This window comes from Rhinolophus hipposideros (genome assembly GCF_964194185.1).
Source record: "Rhinolophus hipposideros genome assembly, chromosome: 17".
In the NCBI taxonomy this organism is placed as follows: domain Eukaryota; kingdom Metazoa; phylum Chordata; class Mammalia; order Chiroptera; family Rhinolophidae; genus Rhinolophus; species Rhinolophus hipposideros.
In genome coordinates, this window is record NC_138063.1 from 39,233,602 (window position 1) to 39,253,752 (window position 20,151).

Here is a 20,151-nt window from a genome sequence, read left to right on the forward strand (position 1 = left end):
AATCAAGATCACACATTGCATTCACACACACCTTTACTAGTTAAGTGTTTTTAGTCTCTTTCTTCTGAGAACAATCTTTCCACTATATTTTCCCCCCATGACATTGACTTTTTGAAAATAATAGGCCAACAACATTCTTGACATGCGTGGAAGAATATTCTGGATTTGTGTAATTGCTTTTTCTCAAAGTAATAGTTGTTTCTATTTCTACATTTTCTGAAAACTAGACTGTTCAGTCTATAGCAGGGGTGTCCAAACTGCGGCCCACGGGCCAACTGCGGCCTGCAATTCATTGTTAATTGGCCTGCAGCAAATTCCAAAAATATATTTAGTTTACTTAAATAAACCAGGTGAGGCAATATGTACTTCACCTCAAGTGAGTGGCCCGGCTGTTTGTATTTTACCGCATATGGCCCTTGATAAAAAAACGTTGAAAAAAGTTTGGACACCCCTGGTTTAGAGACTTGATTAGTTTCAGGTATACATTTTAGATATGAGTACTTCATATTGCATCACCTTGGGAAATGCATAATGTCAGGTTGTCCCATTATTAGTAAAAGTAAGCTAAATAGTCTGGTTACAGAGATTACCACCAGATAAATCCACTGTAAAGATACATCTGTCTCTTTTATTAAAGGATGAAAATTGAGTATCTTAGAACAACCTTTCTCCTAATAGTTTTAGCATCCGTTAATTATTATCCTGGATTATTTTATTTGGCATTGAAAATCGTGAATTTTAATTCTGTCACCCCCTTCTTTCAATCTTCAATGGAGAAGAGCTTTCCCTCATCAAATAGGCATGAACTACACACTTTCCCCTAAGAAATTCTTGGTGCTTTTGTGTCTTTAATTACCAATTTTCAGAACAAGAAATTCATGTAATAAATAGTCACTTCCAATGATGGCAACAGAGATATTTTTCTGTTTCTGTTTTTGAGGATTACTATGGGCTCATTGATTTCTTTTTTTTATACTTAGTGTTTTGTTTTTTTTTTAAAAATCAAAGCAATTTACGACTACAATGTATAATTTTTTTTTTAATTTGGTGAGGCTAAATGTGAAGCCTAAGTCCTAATGGACTATAGATTGAATGGAGTGGAGGTGGGGGTTAATCAGAATAATGTTTTCTTTAAAGTACACGTTATTAAAGATCATAATCATTTTTTTAATTTATGAGATGCACTTTCCTGAAAGTCTCTGAGTTCCTTAACCAGAGTATAACTGAAAACAAGAATGTCAAAAAGGCACATTTAAATTGTTCTCAAAATCAATCAAAAATAATGAGGTGCTGGGAAAAAGTTGTATCCTTGATAATTACATCTATCAGTATCAGAAAACAAAAGAGAACAATCAGGAAATGACAACCCCACTCCCAAGTAGCACATTAAAAAAGGCTAATGAAAAAAGTCTCTTTTAAAAATTGGACTAAATTAGCATTTCAAATCAATTGACAACTTAAGCTTGATAAAGGCCAATCTGGGGCCCAAACAATGGAAGTTCTGTTTCTACTTTTATCTGCTTTTAAAAGAAATGATCTCACGACTTTTTTGATTGTTGTTGTCTTCTATATAAATGGAAGTAATTGTCCTAAGGGAGGCGACAGTCCTGCGTACTCTGCAAGGGTCAGGGCACCCCTGAAGTACTGTGCTTAATTTGGGGTCCTATTTGTTAAAAGGTTGACCTAGAAGGAACTAAATAGAATGGTGAAAGTTGTTCAAAGCATTTCTTACACCATACCTCTATTTTCAGTCTGAAAAGGGGTTAATGTCACTGTCGTGTTAGACAAGGGATTCAACCTCCTCTTTATAGCTCCAGAGTGTTGAGTTGGGACCAGTGGGTAAAATTAGCAGAAAAGCGGATTTGAGCCTAGAATTACCGTGTTTCCCCGAAAATAAGACCTAGCCAGATCATCAGCTCTAATGCGTCTTATAGTAAAATTAGACCCGGGTCTTATATTAATTTTTGCTCCAAAAGATTCATTAGAGCCGATGGTCCGGCTAGGTCTTATTTTCGGGGAAACATGGTAGGAAGAATTCCTTCATAAACTCCGCTGTACAGAGCTGGAATGGATTTGTCTCCAAGGGAATGAACTCCCCAAGGCCAATTCTGTTCAGAGGTTATAATCACTTAAAGAAGGTATACAGGTGGGCAGGAGTCATTTCAAATATTTTGCTAAGAGTCTATAATTATAATAAGGGTTTCTTTAAAGGTCATTTAAACTTACTTTTTAAAAAACTGTTGAGGGTAAAATTGAATTTTCTACCATGGCTTTAAAAAGAAAACCTCAACACAGTCCAATCTGCATATCATTGCTTTGTATTTGGGAAATCTGAGATGTGTGAGAAGGTGAAGTTTAAGCTACAGCATTTTAAAATCTGGTACATTGTTTTTGGTCACTTAAATTCTTAATTCAACTAGCCCCAAATTTAGGAGCTTCTAGATAAGAATGTGACTTTGTTAAAAAGAATGGAAATACTATCTTAAAGGTAGTATTTGAATTATCAGTAGTGACAAAAGCGTTTTCTTTCAATGATGAAAGAACACATATACATAGATCTTCAAATGTGTGAGTTCATTTTGAAGGTAGTAGTAAGTGCTGGTATTTTATTATTGTGGCTTGTCAAGTGATTTTATTCTTTATTATTAGACCAAGGGGGGAAAAAAAACCCTAGTATATTCCGCCAACATATTCATCAGTCATCATTTTTGGAGACAGTTTTCGACATATTGTATGTTTTACTGTGCTAACAAGAGAAAAGACTAGCCATTAAGTTTATGTTTCTTTGTTTTTCAGCAAGGTCACATATCAGGAATAATGCTAGAAGTATGCTAATAAACAATATATAATGTAGGTCATCTGGGAGTAAGAAATATTTTCTAACTAGTTCTAAAGGGAAATATTGTTAAAAAAAAAAGGATAGATGTTATTTACGCAACACATGTTGCTCTATGTGTTACCATCAAAAGCATCTTGCGAACAGCTTAGCGCAGTAAATCTTCCTTGGTGATTGTCAGGGTTTTTCAAGTCCGTGTTAGATTTAGATTCAGCACATTCAATTCACAATATGCCTAATGTACAAAGCCTGTTAGATTATTTAGAAAGCTTCCATTAGAAGTATTCCTACACTTCTGTGCTTTACAAAGAACATCATCCTCTGCTGCAGAAGCAAATACTATGTTAACTGCAATAATTAAGAACATTTTGCATTAATGTCATTTATAATTTTAATCACTAATGAAATGACACTACATTTTTGTAGTTAATTTTGATTTTGTTGAGTTCTTTAAAATTAATTGCAATTTACAGGCTGATATTTCCTATTGCTACCATTAGTAAAACAATTTTATATGACTGCAGATGAAATGATAGTTCTGTAAGAATATCTTTAAAAATGTCATTGATACGGTTTTACAAATGTTATTTTCTCACTGTTGGGAGATTTTCAAAATGGCTTTATTTTATAATAGTTTATTTTGTTTTCCAAGATGGTTTTTAATTGTAAATATCAAGTTTCATCATAAAGGAATTTTTTATATAACTGTGTTCTGGAAAACATAACCAATACTTTATTTATTGAGTGCATCTAATATGTACTGAGCCATATGGGGGACACAATAATAAAGATGTGAAATCATAAAGACTGCTTTATTTTAGAGCTTAGCATTTAGAATCAAGAGAGCTTATTTCTCTTCCCAGCTGTAGGGCACTGTGACATCAGGAAAACCTTTCTACTTCCCTGGGCCTCAGTTTCTTTATTTATGATACAAGAGTTATAATAAATCCTGCTTTATCCACTTCACAGGATTGTTGTGTAAAATGATAAAATGGTGTTAGAATGTTCAGTGTGATATGAAATAATATGATTTGTTTATAGAAGAAAATATGTATTTAAATGCTAGTACGTAGCAATTTCTGAAACTTGATCTAGATTTCAGACTTCAGATAAAAATTATAATCTCTCCATCTCTTAGCTAGATTCCGTGAATCTTAATTTATTGGCCATTTTACTTAGGGATATCTAGAAGCAACACCACAGTTATTTTAGGCGGAATGAATACCTGACCTTCAAAAACATAAGTTTCTGAAACTGAGTCTTGTGTCACAGGTTATCTTTTATTTTTTTAATACTAACTTCTGTTTTTCAGTTTAGGAATCTTTACAAATATATTATGCCGTAATTATGTGCCTTTATTTCTTCCAAGTGTTTGCAACTTACAGTGTTGGGATCAAGCCGCAAAGTCTTAGTAAGGAACTCATGGAATTTTGCCCAAGCAGCCCCACAGTAGCTTAGTTAGCAACATATGTAAGACCAGCATCTCAAAAAAAAAAAAAAAAAAGCTATCAGTGGGTTTTTGTTTTGTTTTATTTTTTTAAAAGAAAACAATAAAGAGTGCCTGTGTCTAAGTAATTCTGTTTATACTTGTTTTCTCAGAAGAAGACCTATCAGTGCATCAAGTGTCAGATGGTTTTCTACAATGAATGGGATATTCAGGTTCATGTTGCAAATCACATGATTGGTGAGTGACATTCTAAACCTTATTATAGATAGATTTTTCTCCTACTTGTGTGCATCAATGCCTATATAATTAAACAGAGTTAAAGATGAATTAATTGTTCAACCATCAATGTTTTACCTAAGCATGATTGATTTTTTTATTACTATTATTAGGCCTGATACGGCATTAGCACATTTTGTTTCCTGCAAGGGCTAGTTTAGACTTCTGCAGAGGATTATATATCTACTGCCAGTCAAAACACAGGTGATTAACAAATTAAACTTAATCATTTTTGCATTATTGAAAACTAACAGGAATGGTTAATGAACTGGATGTTAGCTTTCCATAGAGTTTTAGACAGGTTTTAATTTCAAAAGTTATTATGGTAATGGCACTGCTGTGTGTTGCTTAAGCATCTTTGTATCAAAATCTAAAGTGGTGAGTTTTTGTGATAGGGAAACATAAATAATTTAAATTGCCATAAACTAGTTTTTTATGGATGGTTTCAACAGCCTGGAAATAATCATGATTAAAAAGATCATGTAAAGAATTTACTAATCATTTTTTATTTCCCACCAAATTTTACATAGATCTTTATAAAAACGGTTTGGGTAAAGATCTCTGAAGTCACTCTAGGCCAGTGTTTTCAGGGATTTTGCGTTTATCACATGGACTAGAGCTAAAAGGACTATTTTTTCACTTATTCAAATGTCCCATTATCCCTTAATTCCTTTGGGGTTACCTCCTATGTCTTTTAATTTGATAAGCACTTAGTAATAACACTAAGAGTTGTACCAGCCAATTAAACTTTATCAAGCAGATCTTTTTCTACTAGTAAAATGACAATTGCTATTACTTTATACTATTTTTTTCTTACTACTTTGTTTTTATACTATGAGAATTTTTTCATTTCATGCTCATTTTGTGGTATTTTATAATACCATAAATAATTGTGATATAATACTTTAAAAAAGTCTAATTAGCTTCATGCTCTTCTATTATCAAACTCTAAGACAGGAAAGACAATTCAACATTTTAGATTCTGAAAATATTTTCCAGGGGTAAACAAGTTTTATTATACACTAATCAGAAGCATTCTAGGAATGTTTAGTGGAAGGGTTGCTCAAACTATCATTACTGATCACTAAAATCAACCATAACAAAACTTCTAAGGCTCTCGTAGATATTAATAAGATAAATTCAAAAATATGTTGGAAATTGATTAATAGTTTTTCCATAGGATTTGCTGTATAGTTTTGAAATGATGGGTCTTTAGACGGATTATTGCTTATGAAAGACTAAGTGCTTAATTGTGCAAAGTGGAACATATACATAACAGCTAAAATATTGATCACTTTATCTCTATATTTTCCAGATTTAAGTACTAATATCATTAGTGATTTTCTTACGCAATACATAGCATATTCTTAAATGTTACAGAATAACATTGACAGCTTTACTGAGTGTTTATAAGATAATGGCAACCTTTATGAGAGATTCAAATAATGTATTTTCTTGCAATTAACTTCCATTTTGGATTCCAAAAAAATATTCTACATAAATTTTAAAAACTGCTTTTGGGGGCGTGGGGATAGGTTAGAAGAAAATGAATTCTTCTTGACAAATGATAAATGTTAATATTTTCCATCTTTATTTCTTGACTAGTTTATTGGTGCCAATCATTCATGACTCTGCTTCATGCCACAGTTTTACGTGGACTTCAGTGAAAACATTTCTTTGCAGTTTATGGAAAATTTAGTGAAACTTTGTGGGTCAGTCTTCTGATTAGCTTTTTTCTATCTAAAAAATAGATAGATTTGGTTCTGGATTTATAATTTATCCCAGGACCCAGATGAACTGATTGGACATATTTTTTGCCACAGTATTAATGTTCTTGTGCATATGTAGAATCTGATTTGAATGTTGGGCCTGAGAGGACTTTTTGATTTTCCAGTTTTAGTATCATTTGTCCATAACATTGGTTTGTCCTGGTCTTTCTTTTTCAATTGCTTTATACCTTTCCCTTTGTATTTCTCTTAAATCCTTGCATCATTAGTGATTTCCCAAGGCTTTCCCCCGTCTACCTACGGTGGATTAATATGACACTTACCTTCTCTTGGGATCTGAGCATTTAACAATTCACCTTCCATCAGAGAAGCAAATTCTACTCCTTTTCACAGAGGACCTAGTTATTTAATATTCATGCTATTTTTAATAATAAAATATGTAATTCTCTTGCACTTGAAGCCTAAACAAATGAATAGCATCTTTTTAATTGTGCTGTCTGCTGACCATGCATCCAAGTTTAAACTCCCTTCGTGTTGTTAATATCGAGAGAGAGAGAGAGAATGTGTAATGGGGAGGATGTCACAAAGGCTAAGATATCCTTTTTTTAAAATCCCAGTGTGATACTTAGTCTTTCAAATGAGGCAGGCAGCATTATTTTGTTGGCTAAAATACCTCCATTGAGGGTAGGTATTTTTAGGTTGTGGATCTGTGTATGTTTTTTGTCTAATCAAAAAATAATCTCAACTAGACTGTTAGCAGGAAAGAGGGATTAGAGGCTATCTGAAAAGCCTCTTACTCTGTTTGTAAGAGGGTATATAGTGTTTTCACAGATTTTGTTTTACATTTCAATCAGTCTGAAGAAGGATTCTGTCACCTGATGGAAAACAAAGTCTGCAGATTACCCAAAGAGGTGTAACTTTAAATTCCTTTTTTTAACGAAGTCATTTGCATTAGCTTCTATGTAGCACACATGTTTTAATGCGATTTCAGTATCAGGCAACCTCCGCGCTTCCTTCTGGATGTGCTGGTCTCAAGCTATTGGCCAGGGACATCTGTGAAAGGAAAACCATCAATGTTTCTACCAGGTACATATTGGAGACTCTCTGCTTAAGTGCTGTTTTGCAGCTAGGTGTGGACACATGGTCCGAGTTGCAGGAATAATTACTCAATAAAAATGCATTAGGGATTTGACTTATGTCTATTAAGGAAAAAAAGGAAACTTCACTCTCCACCACATTTTGACACAGTTTCAGTAAGAAATCAGACCAGTGACTATTTAGGGGTTTCTTTTCTTCTTTACACACACACAAAAAAGAGCTACAAAACATTTTAACAGCTTTCCTGGGGAAAAGACTTTCCTCTTTCAAAGTCTGCACAGATGAGAAAATTTTTCTTGTCTTCCTTTGTTCCTTTCACATAGTTTACCTTGGCTTTTGACCTGAGAATACAGAAAGAAGCCATTGTATATTATGTCCTTTAATTCATTATTCACTGTCTCTTTCTATCAGCATAGTAAATATTTATTGGTATTTTCCTCTTTGAGGTTTCCGTTATTATTGTTATTATTATTTGGTATGGATTAGTACAGACAGAGATGGAAAGCAGAGAATTTAAATGTGTTTAACCCAGCAAAGGGATTGCCTCATATAAAATTATGAGGCACAACAGCAGTAGAGTAAATTTGTAAGTGCTCAGAATAAAGGGCTGTTAGGCATGCGATAATATAAAGAGATGACATTGCCAAGAACTATTTATGAGGAGCTTAATTTTTTCACTCTGATAATTCTTGACCAATAATTACCAGTCTCTAATTATCTATTTTAGTTAGAAAGAAATTTCGATCACTACGGAGGTTGGCATTGCAACTAGCACATAAATCCCCAAAGAGATGAATGTGTTCCAAACAGCCACAAACAACTGTCTCATGAAACATAGTGAGCAAATTGCGAGCGGCTGGTGGTAGACAACCAGCAATACACACACCATCGAAGGCCAGTCAGCTTGACAAAGAAATGATCAAAGGGGAGAAATGCCATTATCCTTGGAACTGATTGCTGCAGTCATGGACTTTGGAGGACAAGTGGTCAGGATATAGCCATGGCCATTTTCAGCCCTCCCTTTCAAAGTTCTCAGCTGGAGAATTTGAATGGAATGGGTACTAGCCATTTACCTAAGAATAATTTTTAAAAACTGATGTAGAAATTATTAGTTAATGTGTTTTTTTTCTCATTTTTTTCATCTAACCAGAAAGACCCGTGTTGTAATGGCAAAATTGTATCTAAGGTGGTGTGAAAAAATAGGAAAATCCAGAAGAAATAGCCACTAATAAACATGTCCCAGATGGATCAAGGATGATGCTTAAAGAATTTGGAAGCAAATGTATTTATCTCTTAGAAAAGCAAAACTGGAATTTAGGACTATGAATGACAGCTAATATGAAAGAAAACACTGATGCAAAAATATTGACTGTTTTTACTCAAATCTCTAATACTCAGTGTTTTATCGATAGTTACAATTTTTAAGACCATGAAAAGATTGCAGATTCTTCTACAATGCACATGAGATCTATACCCTATGTGTTATGTTACATGTGATATATATTACTAATGTCATTACAAAAAGAATGCATAAATCAGTTTTGTACAGTGTGGTGAAATTTTAGTCTGCTTTTGTGGCATGTGACATTCATACATTCTGCAATTTGCTTGATGCCTAAGGTCACAAATGGCATTCTTTTCCTTCCATTTCTTTAGTGGATGGTGTGCTACGTGACTAATCTTCATTATAGTTTTGTGACATTCAGTATCACCTCTGAAACATTTCAGCTTGAGTGCTCTTGCTTTAGAATAGACTAACACCAATATTTTGAGGTCTGTAGTGGTTTTGGATTTTATATGTCTTAAAGGCAAATATCAAAAGATATGGATCTTTGCATAGGAAGATAAAGGACTGTGTTACCCTGTAAACTCTCAGTGTTCATTAGCTGTTTTTTTTTAAAAAAAGAATAGAAATGAATCTATAATAATGCATACATGTGTGGGTGTATATATTATATGTATGTACCTGCATTATCCTAAGAAGTTCAAAGTCATTAGGTTCTTGGAATTTACATTAATTCTAAACGAGAAGACTATTGAATTTTTTTAAAGTCATCTTCATTTGATTGCTTACAAAACTCAGGGAATTAAGAAACAAGCATTTGGTGTTAAATATGATGAAATACTGGCTTATTTCATCAAGAGCTGGATTAAAAAAGATGAAATCTGGGCAGTTTAATGGTAACAGAAAGCTACCCTCATGTGGGCAATGCTGGCTTATTTGAAAAGCCCATAAAGGGTTTCTACATGGACCATACAAAAGGGATACTTTCTCTTTAATAGCCATCTGTACAGGAGAGATGAGAAGTGGGCCAGGTCATCTCTCCTCAGCTGTCATGATATTAACGTAGGTAATGGAGCAAGCTCGGCGTTCTGCTGGGTGTTGTTTTTCATAGATGTTCATCGATTTACACAGATAATTCTATTTATTTCTTAGAGTTGGTCCAAGTGAACCACACAGAATAACAAACACCAAAGCATTTCAAATGACTTTATCTTTGTTTGTAACGTAACTTCTGTCTAAAAAATGGTGTCACACCTACTGTGCAGATGGCTGCATGATTTGTAAACCAGCCAAAACATTTAAACAAATGTGTGATCTGGGGATAGATTAAATAAAGGATAAAATGGAGTGTGGACCACAAATTCTAATAATCAGATGATTTTAAGTTGTGTGCAGTGTGGAGTGATGGTCGCAGTGATAGCAGGGAAAGCTTGCCAATGACAGCAAGGTGCCTCATAGATCTCAGGATGGAGCCTGTGGCCTGGTAGGCCTCAGTTTGAGAACCACACATTTGCTGTACAGCTGGCAGCTCTGTATGGGGACATCAGATAAAACTTATGTAAAATGAAGTGTTATTGCTTAGTATGAAATTGTTCAGAGAGGGAATTTGCAGACAGTAACTGAAAACAGAATTCATGGTACCAATGAAGCAGACTGTAAATATGAAGAGGGTTTAATTATCTGCGCAATTTAACAAAAATTCAAGATGTATTCAGAAAGGACATACAGAGGCATGAATAAAACACAACTCCACTGTTTACTGAGTGCAAAGCGGGGCCACAGGAACTTACCAACTTTGTCTGGTCAGAGTTCCTAAAAACAAAGACGATTTAAAGGGAAATAAAAAAGATCTTAATTAACATCTTTTTTTGGAATAAGACAGTTTTCAAGAGCTCATCTTGGTTATTTGGATTCTTATTTCTTAGGCAACTTTTAAAGAAAATCTTTGAGCCTATCTCTTAATTTCAGTGTTGAGCTAGTAAAAGACAAATCAGGATGTTTATCCTTGTTTTGTGTTTTAGCCTGCATGTAGCAGCTTTGATTTTCAAGAGTGAAAAATGCTGGCAGTTAGTGGAGTGTCTAATTTACAGGCTCCTAAGATAGCCTCTTAGACATTTCTTGCGGTGTTGATTTTCTGTGAGACTGAGGGTTCTGCCTGAGCCCACAGACGGACTGAAGCTTCAGTTTCTCGTTATTTTTTAGAACACACTGCTCTTAAAGAGGCCGCAGAAGACTGTGGCTGAAGCAGAATGACTGGATGCCAGCCTTTCTTCCTAGGCTCCATACAGACACGGGGAAGAAAGTCTGTGCCAGATGGATAATTCCGTCTGACTGTCAGAGATACAATGGCGGGGCTGCTGGCTCTCATTTTGTCTTCACCTTTGACTCGCTGTAGGATATGCCACGAGGGTATCTGTTTTACACTCACTGTTTGTTGTACTATCAGATGTGGATATCTTTGTGAATGAAGTTTGCAAAACATGTCTGAGTGGAGGGCGTGGAAAGTCATCAGCGATAGATGAAAAAGGACAGATCCCTGCATGCACACACTTGTTCATATACACGTATGCATTGTCATCTATTTTTTTTACAGGATCGGTTCAGATACATTAAAAGAAAAGGTCTCTCATGACCTATTTCCATAGGTTATTTCCTAGTTTCGGGGCCATTAATAGCAGTAAACAAAGGAAAGGGAGCCAATATGGAGAGTGGGTGTCGAACTTCAGCTGCTCATATTGTTGCATTTGGTGAGCTGATGGGGTTTCCTAGGTCACCTTTAGAATTATGCCTATGACAGCAGTAGCTACCTGCCAAGATTGCAAGGTATCTCACAGCTCTCAGGATGGCGCCTGTGGCCCGGTAGGCCTCAGTTGGAGGGGTACACATTTGCTGTACAGCTGGCAGCTCTGTATGGGGCAGCCGTGTGGGCTGTTAGGGAGCTGGAAAGGAGACAAGCATGAAATTTCTTCTAACCCCAACTCTGTTTTTCTGTACTGTTGGCTGCTTCTCAGTTCCTTGACAAAAAAACCAATCAGGCACCCTTTAATCCGCCTGTGATTACCACTGGTATAAAAAGAGAAGCATAATGAGGAAAAATGCCTCGTTTTGTTGCCTTCAAAAGCCAACAAATTGGAGTTAACTTGACAGGAAGTGGCTTAATAATTAGATTATTTATTTATTCCTGACACATATCCCCCTGTTACTAGTCTCAGGAGACCCTGTAGATGGTACGATTTTCAAGCTGCCATTACTTCGCTGTCTTCTGTGAACAAAGAAGCTACTGTCTATCAGTCAATTAAATGCACTCTTTAAGCAGAGGCTGCGAAGTCCTCAATGGAGGGAGCCCTGGGACATTGTGGCTGATGATTCCTTTCTCTGTACTGTACATCACACTCTCAACTACAGTCCCCACAGAGATGGAATAAAGTCATGCATTAAAATATCACTTGTTGATTTGTTTGCTAATGAAGAGCCATTGAAATGTTTGTGTATTTCTATGGCAAAATTGTTGATAAAAGGGCCTACTTGCCTGCATATCTTAGTTCATCTGCCGTGAGTGCTTATTTAAGAATTATTAAAATTAAAGTCAACAAATAAGTGAATAAAAAAAAACAAAACAGCCCTGACATAACAGGAGTTTTCTTACTATTTTCATCAGATTAAGTAAATAAAGGCAGGTAAAATAGAGAGATAGTGTCGTTTCAATCTCTTGCTTACATTGTATTAATCCAAACAATTTGTTTCCGCTGACATAAAAACTTCAAGTCTTTTCCAGAGTATCTCAAAGCTATACCTTTTAAGTATTGAAAGATACTAGAACCCATTTGTGAGAATAATGTACTTAGAAATTTTTTTTTTCTTTAAGATGAATGGCATTTTTTAGCCGTTTCTCTGACTCAGTGAATATGCACAGAAGTTTTTCTTGGGGACTTTTACAACCAAGCTAATAAAACACCTGTGATATATCAGACACAACGTCACAGCCACGTGGATTGTGTAGACATGACTTTCCTTCTCTGTATATTCCTTTTCCTGTTTTTGTTTTGTTTTGTTTTTTATTTAGCATTACTTTATTTCCATCTAAGTGGTGGTGACTTTTCAATCACCACTTAGTCAAGGTCTTTACCCTTGAATATATTCTTCAGCTTCTTACTGCTTACTGTTTACTATGTACAAAGCATGTCTTTGTTGGACTTCTTTGGCTCCCATTAATTGGTTTTGTATCTTAAGAGTACATGTGTTGTTAGGTTGGGGGTCTAGAGGTCTAGGCTGAAAAACTCCCGTAATATTATGACAGTGTTCTGGCTCTGCTATTTAAAGGGATAAATTTGGAATTTAAACAAAGGCCACTGAATATTGAAAAGTGTCCCCTTTTCTTCCCATCAGACTTTGTAAAAAACAAAAAAAAAAGACAAAAACAGTAATCAAGGGGTTACCTCTGGTTTTCATGGTTACTTGACAATAAGCTGTAAAGAATTAATTTAAGCCATCGTCAAATGACCATATTCCTTATTTCTACCCAGTTATTCCAAGTCATTTTGTTAGAAATAGCTTAGGTACTCGGAGGTGTTCTATAATAGAAAATGAATTTGAAACCCTTTCATTAATTGGTGATTAATATATTTCAGGATTAGTTTAAGCAGGGCCCTACCTCCTGCCCAGTCAAGTATGTTCTGGTTAATATCCAATTATCTGCACCTTCGTAGTTATTATGTCTTAATATTTCGGATATGATAACCCAGAAACTTGAGAGTCATGCTAATGAGGAGCATAGAGCGAGAATTAACCAATGACATACTCAGTGATCCTTGGTGAAGAAAGAATCTCTTTTTACCCCTTAGCACATTGCTTCAGCGTCTTCCGGGCTCTGAATGAAAAGTAAGAACTACAGCTATAGCAAGAGAAAATCAGAAAATTAATCATTGTCTCTTTCCAATCCTACTTGTCTGAATGTTCAGTGTTCAAGTTCACCTAAAAGCATGAATGGGTCATTTTCTGGAGAAAAAGAATATGAAGCCGAGAGAGCCGGTGTATGTTTTCCAGACCGGAAACATCATCCTCTTCATCTTTTCCTTTTGACAAAGGCACAAGTTGTCACCTCTTCAAAGGATGTTTTAACTCAGATTATTTGATGTGCCTTTAATATTTCACTAAGGAAACACTTTTTCCTGCTACCTTTTATCCTCTTTCCCCCTAAGTGTATCACCACGCTATATACACATATTACACTTTTCTATGGAATCTGTTTCACAGGTAATTTCACTGGTGAGCAGACTGACGTGGCTCCCGTGGTGCTGTCTGCTAGGGTGCCGTGTGCTGCTTCCAACCACATAGGTTTCAGTAGTGCACTTTGTACATTACCCCTTTATATGCTGTATTGTAATGAAGCAACATCAGTAAATTGCAGTGAAGGGTGATTGTTGCACAGGGATGACAACTACACCTCGGGGTCCATTTGCGCCAGATTATTCTTTTTATTGTTATTATTACTTCCCATCTTCTTTCCTCTCTTGCTGCCGAACTTGCTGTTGGCCACCGGTGCACCACCGAGGGAATCTTGAGGAACATTGCAGGCGTCATTTTTTTTTCTCTTAGGCATGTACCAATCACCGTTCTGTTCCAAACCCAGATATCCTGGTGGCTCTGTGGGTTTGACTGATGCTACTTTACTCTGTTGACTTCGTTTCTAATGTTCTTCATCTTCATCTTCTGAAAAGAACACATTTATCAGTAATAAAAGTGGACTGATTTCAAACACTTCGTGTAGATGGTATAAATCTATAGTCAGGATGGTCACCTTGATGTGTCCCTTCCCCACAAAAAAGGGTTAATAATTTACAAAAAGGACTTCGATGGGATTACTGTTTAAGGAAAATATTTGTATTTTCAATATCTTCTTGGGTTTCATTAAAACATAGATAAAGTCATTAGGAATAGTGTATCTATTAGTAGTTTCTCTTTCCAAAATAGCCAATTTCCTGCCCCCAACCAACTTCTGTCACCCAATAACTAATAAAAAATAGTGTGGATTTAAGGCAGAGACCTTCTGTTCTTATTGAACAGAATTATGAGCAAGGTTTTAGCCTAGGGATAATTATGTATATGTGAATTTTGGTGACTGTTAATCCTTTTGTTGTCATAATTTTAGTACCTGTGTCCACTTGTTTTTCCAAATTGTTAGTGCTGCTGTTATTCGTTTTTATTTTTCTAAGACTGGGCTACTGTGTAGCATTCAAAGTAAAATCTAGAATTAGAGCTGACACACCTTCAATTGAACTATCAAGTCCTTTAAAACTGCTTGGCCAGTGACGCCAGTCCCACGCTATTTGACCGTATACACTTCCGATTGTGGGCCAAAGAACATTGATTTTTAGCTGTCATTTCTAGTGCACATACTGTAGAATTGAAATTTAAACCTTAATCCACCCAGTAATACAATTAATTTTTAATGTGCAGTAATACTAATTGAAATAGCCTGAATTTAGTAAGACACCACAAGACATTTTCAAAAGCAAGAGTCTCCACTGAGAACTGAGAGGACAGATAATCATTGTTACAGTGTTTACAGGATAAATGCTCACTCTACAGGACTCTAGTGGACAGGGAGTTTCCTTTAAATTAGACCATCATATATATATATATATATATATATATATATATATATATATATATATATATATATACACACACATATATATCTTTGTGAATAGAAAGATCTTTTCAGAGGGAATTTCTCCTTACTACCCACTGAAATAGGGTAAACATTTTCCGATTAACTTTTCTTTTAAAAGCATAGTTTTAGTTAAAAATATCTTAACATAGTATATGCAAAGATTATATTAACCTATTTTTAAAAAAGCAATTATGAATAGTTGCAAATGAAGTCACCTGGCAACAATGTCATGTTCAAAAACACCAGTCTCAATGGGTAATCTCATTGTATGATGTGTATTTGAGATACTGTTTCCAGATGTGAGAAATGCATGTGCTTTCTAAGCTGTCCGTAAATCAATTGCCTTGTTTAGTTGTATGTGTATATACCTGTGAACCAATAACACATCCTACTTTTATGTCAAACTGTGTTCCTTTAGCTTGCATATGATTTCAAAATGGCCTTTTAAATGTTTTGTGAGGGTTTTTTGTTTTTTGTGTGTGTGGTTTTTTTTGCCCAGCCAGAGTAAAGCAAATTTTGCACTGTAAAACCAAATAGGTTTCCAGTCATTTCTGCACTAAAAAGGCTTTCTAACCACATTTATCTGCTAGTAAATGAGGACTTTTTAAAATGCATCAGTTCTACTGATGAATGGGCTCGCGGAGTGTTCAAAATGAGCACCAGCATTAAGTTTAAAAAAAAAGGCAAGCACTGTATATCATGCTTTCATGGCTCTCGCATTATAGTATTTAATAAGCCAATAGTGCTGTTAAATATTTAGTAAAGGTTCCCTCATAACCCTGCCATCTATTCAAATGAGATTTGAAGACATTTTTGCAGCACATAAGTAAAAATGATGGTAGAGAACTTGAAACAGTCGTAGCGTGGCATATTTTCTAAATGAAGTGTGGGGTAATGTGGTACAGATGAGTTCAGCAGATTCACACCTATAAAAATCCCTAAATCAATTCACACTCTTTGGATTAAGGGTCCAAGCTGGCTTTCATTTTGTCACTGTTAAATCAAAGTGCTGTTGGGATTATTTACAGAGAGTACTAAAGTGACAGTATAGCATGTTTTTTGTTTGTTTGTTTTTTAAAAATAAGATCTTACATTGTGATAATGTTAAGCTGTCCTAGTATCAGGTGGGCTTTATAATAGACATGTTTTGTTTCTCACTGAATAGAGGGAGAGGAAAAAGGAGATGAGGGAAAATCAATTTATAGTCCATTCAGAACGTATTATCAAATCCAATTGGAGTGAAGTAAGTTAAATCTTTTCAGTATCTAGTTTTGGGTATGCTATGGCAAATACTGAATTATATAGTTGTACACACTGATCTGATACATAAATAGATCATCTTTATCACGTTTTTCATGTAATATTTGATGGTCATTATCCAAATAACAATAATTGCTCTTTAATCTGGAATGAAAATTGGTTTTCAGGATCCTTATGCGAAATGTTACTAGTACATATGATGCTGACATCATTAATGTCATCATGTTGGTAGATTAGAATTCACATTTAAACCTTTCAGTGCTGAATGTGTTACTCATTTTGAAGGTGTAAAGATAAAGGCTAGTAGCTTGTTCAGATTTGTCTGTGATGTGTTTGGAGCCTATTTACTCGATTCTAATTTTGATCCTGTTTTATATGCAGTCAGTGACCACAGTATTCTTTCAAACTGCACAGAGACACCTCTCATCTGTAAAACACGGTTACTGATCTTATTTGCTATTTATGTTCTCATAAGAAGAAACATAGGATTCGTATGATCAGGAAAAATACATTTTGTTTTGAAATTCTGTATATCACAAATATGTTCGCATTGAGAATTTCATAATGAAGAAGGGATAAAGGAGATTGCCTTAGGTGTACCCGAAGCAGAAGGGAAGGGCAGTGGTACAGGGTTCACATATAGGTGTGTTAATATGCAATGCTTGATGTATGTTGACCTCAGGTTACAAGAGTAGAAAATCCCATTTTCCAGCTTGTTTCAAATGTAGTAAAAATGCTGCTTCAGTTGCTTTATGCTACTCGCATTGGGAAAGGTGCTTATACTGTGATAATTATCATCAAGGAATATTAATGCGTTCAGCATTTGTAACCCAAAACTCATTAGAGCTTACGCTGTGCATCATCTGTGAAGAGAGAACTTGGCCAGGATTCGCTCTTCACAGGGGTGGCCTCCTGCTTGCTGCGGACTGGTCAGACTACTGCAAGAGGTCACTTAGGCTATTTTTGAAAGCTGAAGTTTTGCAATTTTTGAATCTCTACCTTCTGTCTAAAGAGCTTATCATTCTTGCCTCAAAATGTCCTCCTTCTAATTGAATGCATACTGAAGAGCAAATAATAGTAGTAGTAGTAATAATAATAATAATAATAATAATAATAATAATAAATAAGAAGTAACTGTTTCTTGTTATATAAAGTCCAAGAGGGTCGGCACATGTATTCCATACCAAGATAACTGAAGTATTGGTGTATTTTCTTCTGTCATTGAGCAAAGGGATTCATTTACACCAGTTTCCTTAATGCAGGTACCCTTGGGTTTCAGATAGAAATGCCCCCACTGGGGCTCCACTTCATAGCCCTCTGGCTGGAAATTGTGTAAATAAGACTGCAGGGTCAACCTTCCCTTTTCGGCAGCCGTGTCCTTAATTAGTCTGTGACAGTCTTTCACATGAGCCTGCACTGTTCCTGGGATAATGCCTCACACAGCTAAGACATCTATCTGAGACACAGATAGATATTTTTGTATGTTTGTTTAAAATCATTCCCTGGGGGAATATTGACATGATGGGAAGGAGAATCTCTGGGTGTGTCCCAAATCTTATAACTTCATCTGATCAAAATATCTGGTTAGGCAGCTCCGTTATAAATCAGAAGTGGTTAGTTTTACAAGAATATTGTGTCTTCACCTGAGGTGGGTAGTTGTTGAAAAGGAGCTGTGTGCTTGTGATATTTTTGTGTGATTAAATCCCATTATTTTTCTCCAACTGATGCATTGCTTGTCTTTTCCCATAAGTAACATTGCTCCGTGCTGCATGTTATAGTTTGTGTTAGGCCAGGCAGAGAGCACTAATACTCAGTTCTGTCAGGCTATCTGGCTTTGCAGGACTGCTGTGTTTCTGAGGTCAAATTGTGGACCTGGCCTTGCTCCTGGGAGGACTAGAAAAATATGTTTCATAACTTCCCATCGACGTACGCGAGGTGTAAGAAGGAAAACGATGAAGCTCATAGGCTCGGCTTAGATGAACTGTGAGGTTGGAATTCATCAAGCAGGAAAGCTTACTGTTGTTTAGGAAGCTTCCTTACTGCGAGGGGTTGGGTGCCTAGTAGGTCATAGCTGACGGCCTTGAGGAACAGGGTAATCATTCAAATAGCCCAGCAGGCACAGACACACAAGTTGATAATCTGGAGTCAACTTGCTGCAATAGAAACTTTCTTACCTGTTAAAGTCACTTACATGAAGGAATAATGGTAGACTGAGTACCCCAGATTCATTGTCGATACTGTAGGCTTGTTCCACTGGAAGCAATTTGCTTATTTTGTTTTCGTTTGTTCTGTTTTTTTATGAATGGGACAGAACCTTTATTTTATGCAGTGGAACACTAATGCCATAAAATGGATGAGTGTCCTGAAACAGAGACCTAGTCTCAAGAGTTTGGGGCTGAAACGCTGACAGTACAGTTGAGAGTTACGATGGTGGCGCGTCTTCTGTGAGGAAGTAAACTTAATAATCTTTATGAATTTTGAGTAACTCATAACTCCACTTTCTCACCAAAAGAAGCATTATGAAAAGATTGCTTCTAAATCCTTCAGACGTTCTCTGTACTTGTGATAGATGCCATCCTCTTTACCTGGAGGCGACGGAAATGAATGTGTTTTTTGCAAGAGATAAAAGTGTACACTTTACAAGGAGCAAACTGCATTTTCATGTTGAAGCTCACTCTTTGCACTCAATGTGGTGAGATCCAAATGTGAAGAATGGCCTCTGACGTTATTTCTGTGTGTCCTGCGTCGGTCGTAGGGATTGCTGCATCCTTACGCTGAAGTGCACCATCACATGGGATAAGTGTGACTTTGAAAATCTGGAAATAGCGTAAGGTTGCATTTTATGCCCAGGCTGCTTTGATAACTATAACTTTTCTAATTATCGAAAAAGTTGAATTTTTCTTATCGTGTTTCCCTAAAAATAAGACCTAGCTGGACAATCAGTTCTAATATGTCTTTTGGAGCAAAAATTAATATAAGACCAGGTATTATTTTACTATAAGACCTGGTATAATATAATATAATGTAATGTAATGTAATATAATATAATATAATATAAATGATATAATACCGTGTCTTATATTAATTTTTGCTCCAAAAGATGCCTTAGAGCTGATTGTCCAGCTAGGTCTTATTTTTGGGGAAACACGGTAGTAATGATATATTTATTCAAATTGTGTGTATGTGTCTTTTAAAACAAATTGTCGTCTTCCAAGGGTTACGGGTTTGTTTAGAGACACACACACACACACACACAAAGAAAATGTTTTAATTTTTAAATGAAAAGGTCATTTTAACTTTAAGTGTGTATTACCTAATCTATATCTTGAACTATCACGCTATGTTATAAAGTAAAATTTAAAGTACATTCATTTCAGAGGTCTTAAATTATAGGGCTGATTTCTGAATTCTGATTCAGAGTTTGTCAGTAATAGTGGTTTTCTAATTTTTTAATGGCCTTTCTTTAAAAGACAGTTTTGTAGTCTTTTTGTTGACTTAAGTCTATGTGTGTATGTATGTGTACACGTGCACACGTCTGTGCAGACACAT

General features: G+C 35.5%; 1 protein-coding gene across 10 annotated transcripts in view; it reads left to right on the forward strand.

The window, feature by feature from the left end:
* Positions 1-20,151, forward strand: part of ZNF521 (zinc finger protein 521) — a 284,989-nt gene that overhangs the window by 153,062 nt on the left and 111,776 nt on the right. For 6 of the 10 annotated variants that reach the window (XM_081078854.1, XM_081078852.1, XM_081078848.1 and 3 more), the window contains one exon: positions 4,436-4,520. In XM_081078854.1, coding sequence (XP_080934980.1) covers positions 4,436-4,520 — 85 coding nt within the window. The remainder of the gene's footprint in view (positions 1-4,435; positions 4,521-20,151) is intronic. The other 4 variants (XM_081078846.1, XM_081078853.1, XM_081078850.1 and 1 more) reach the window with 1 other exon arrangement.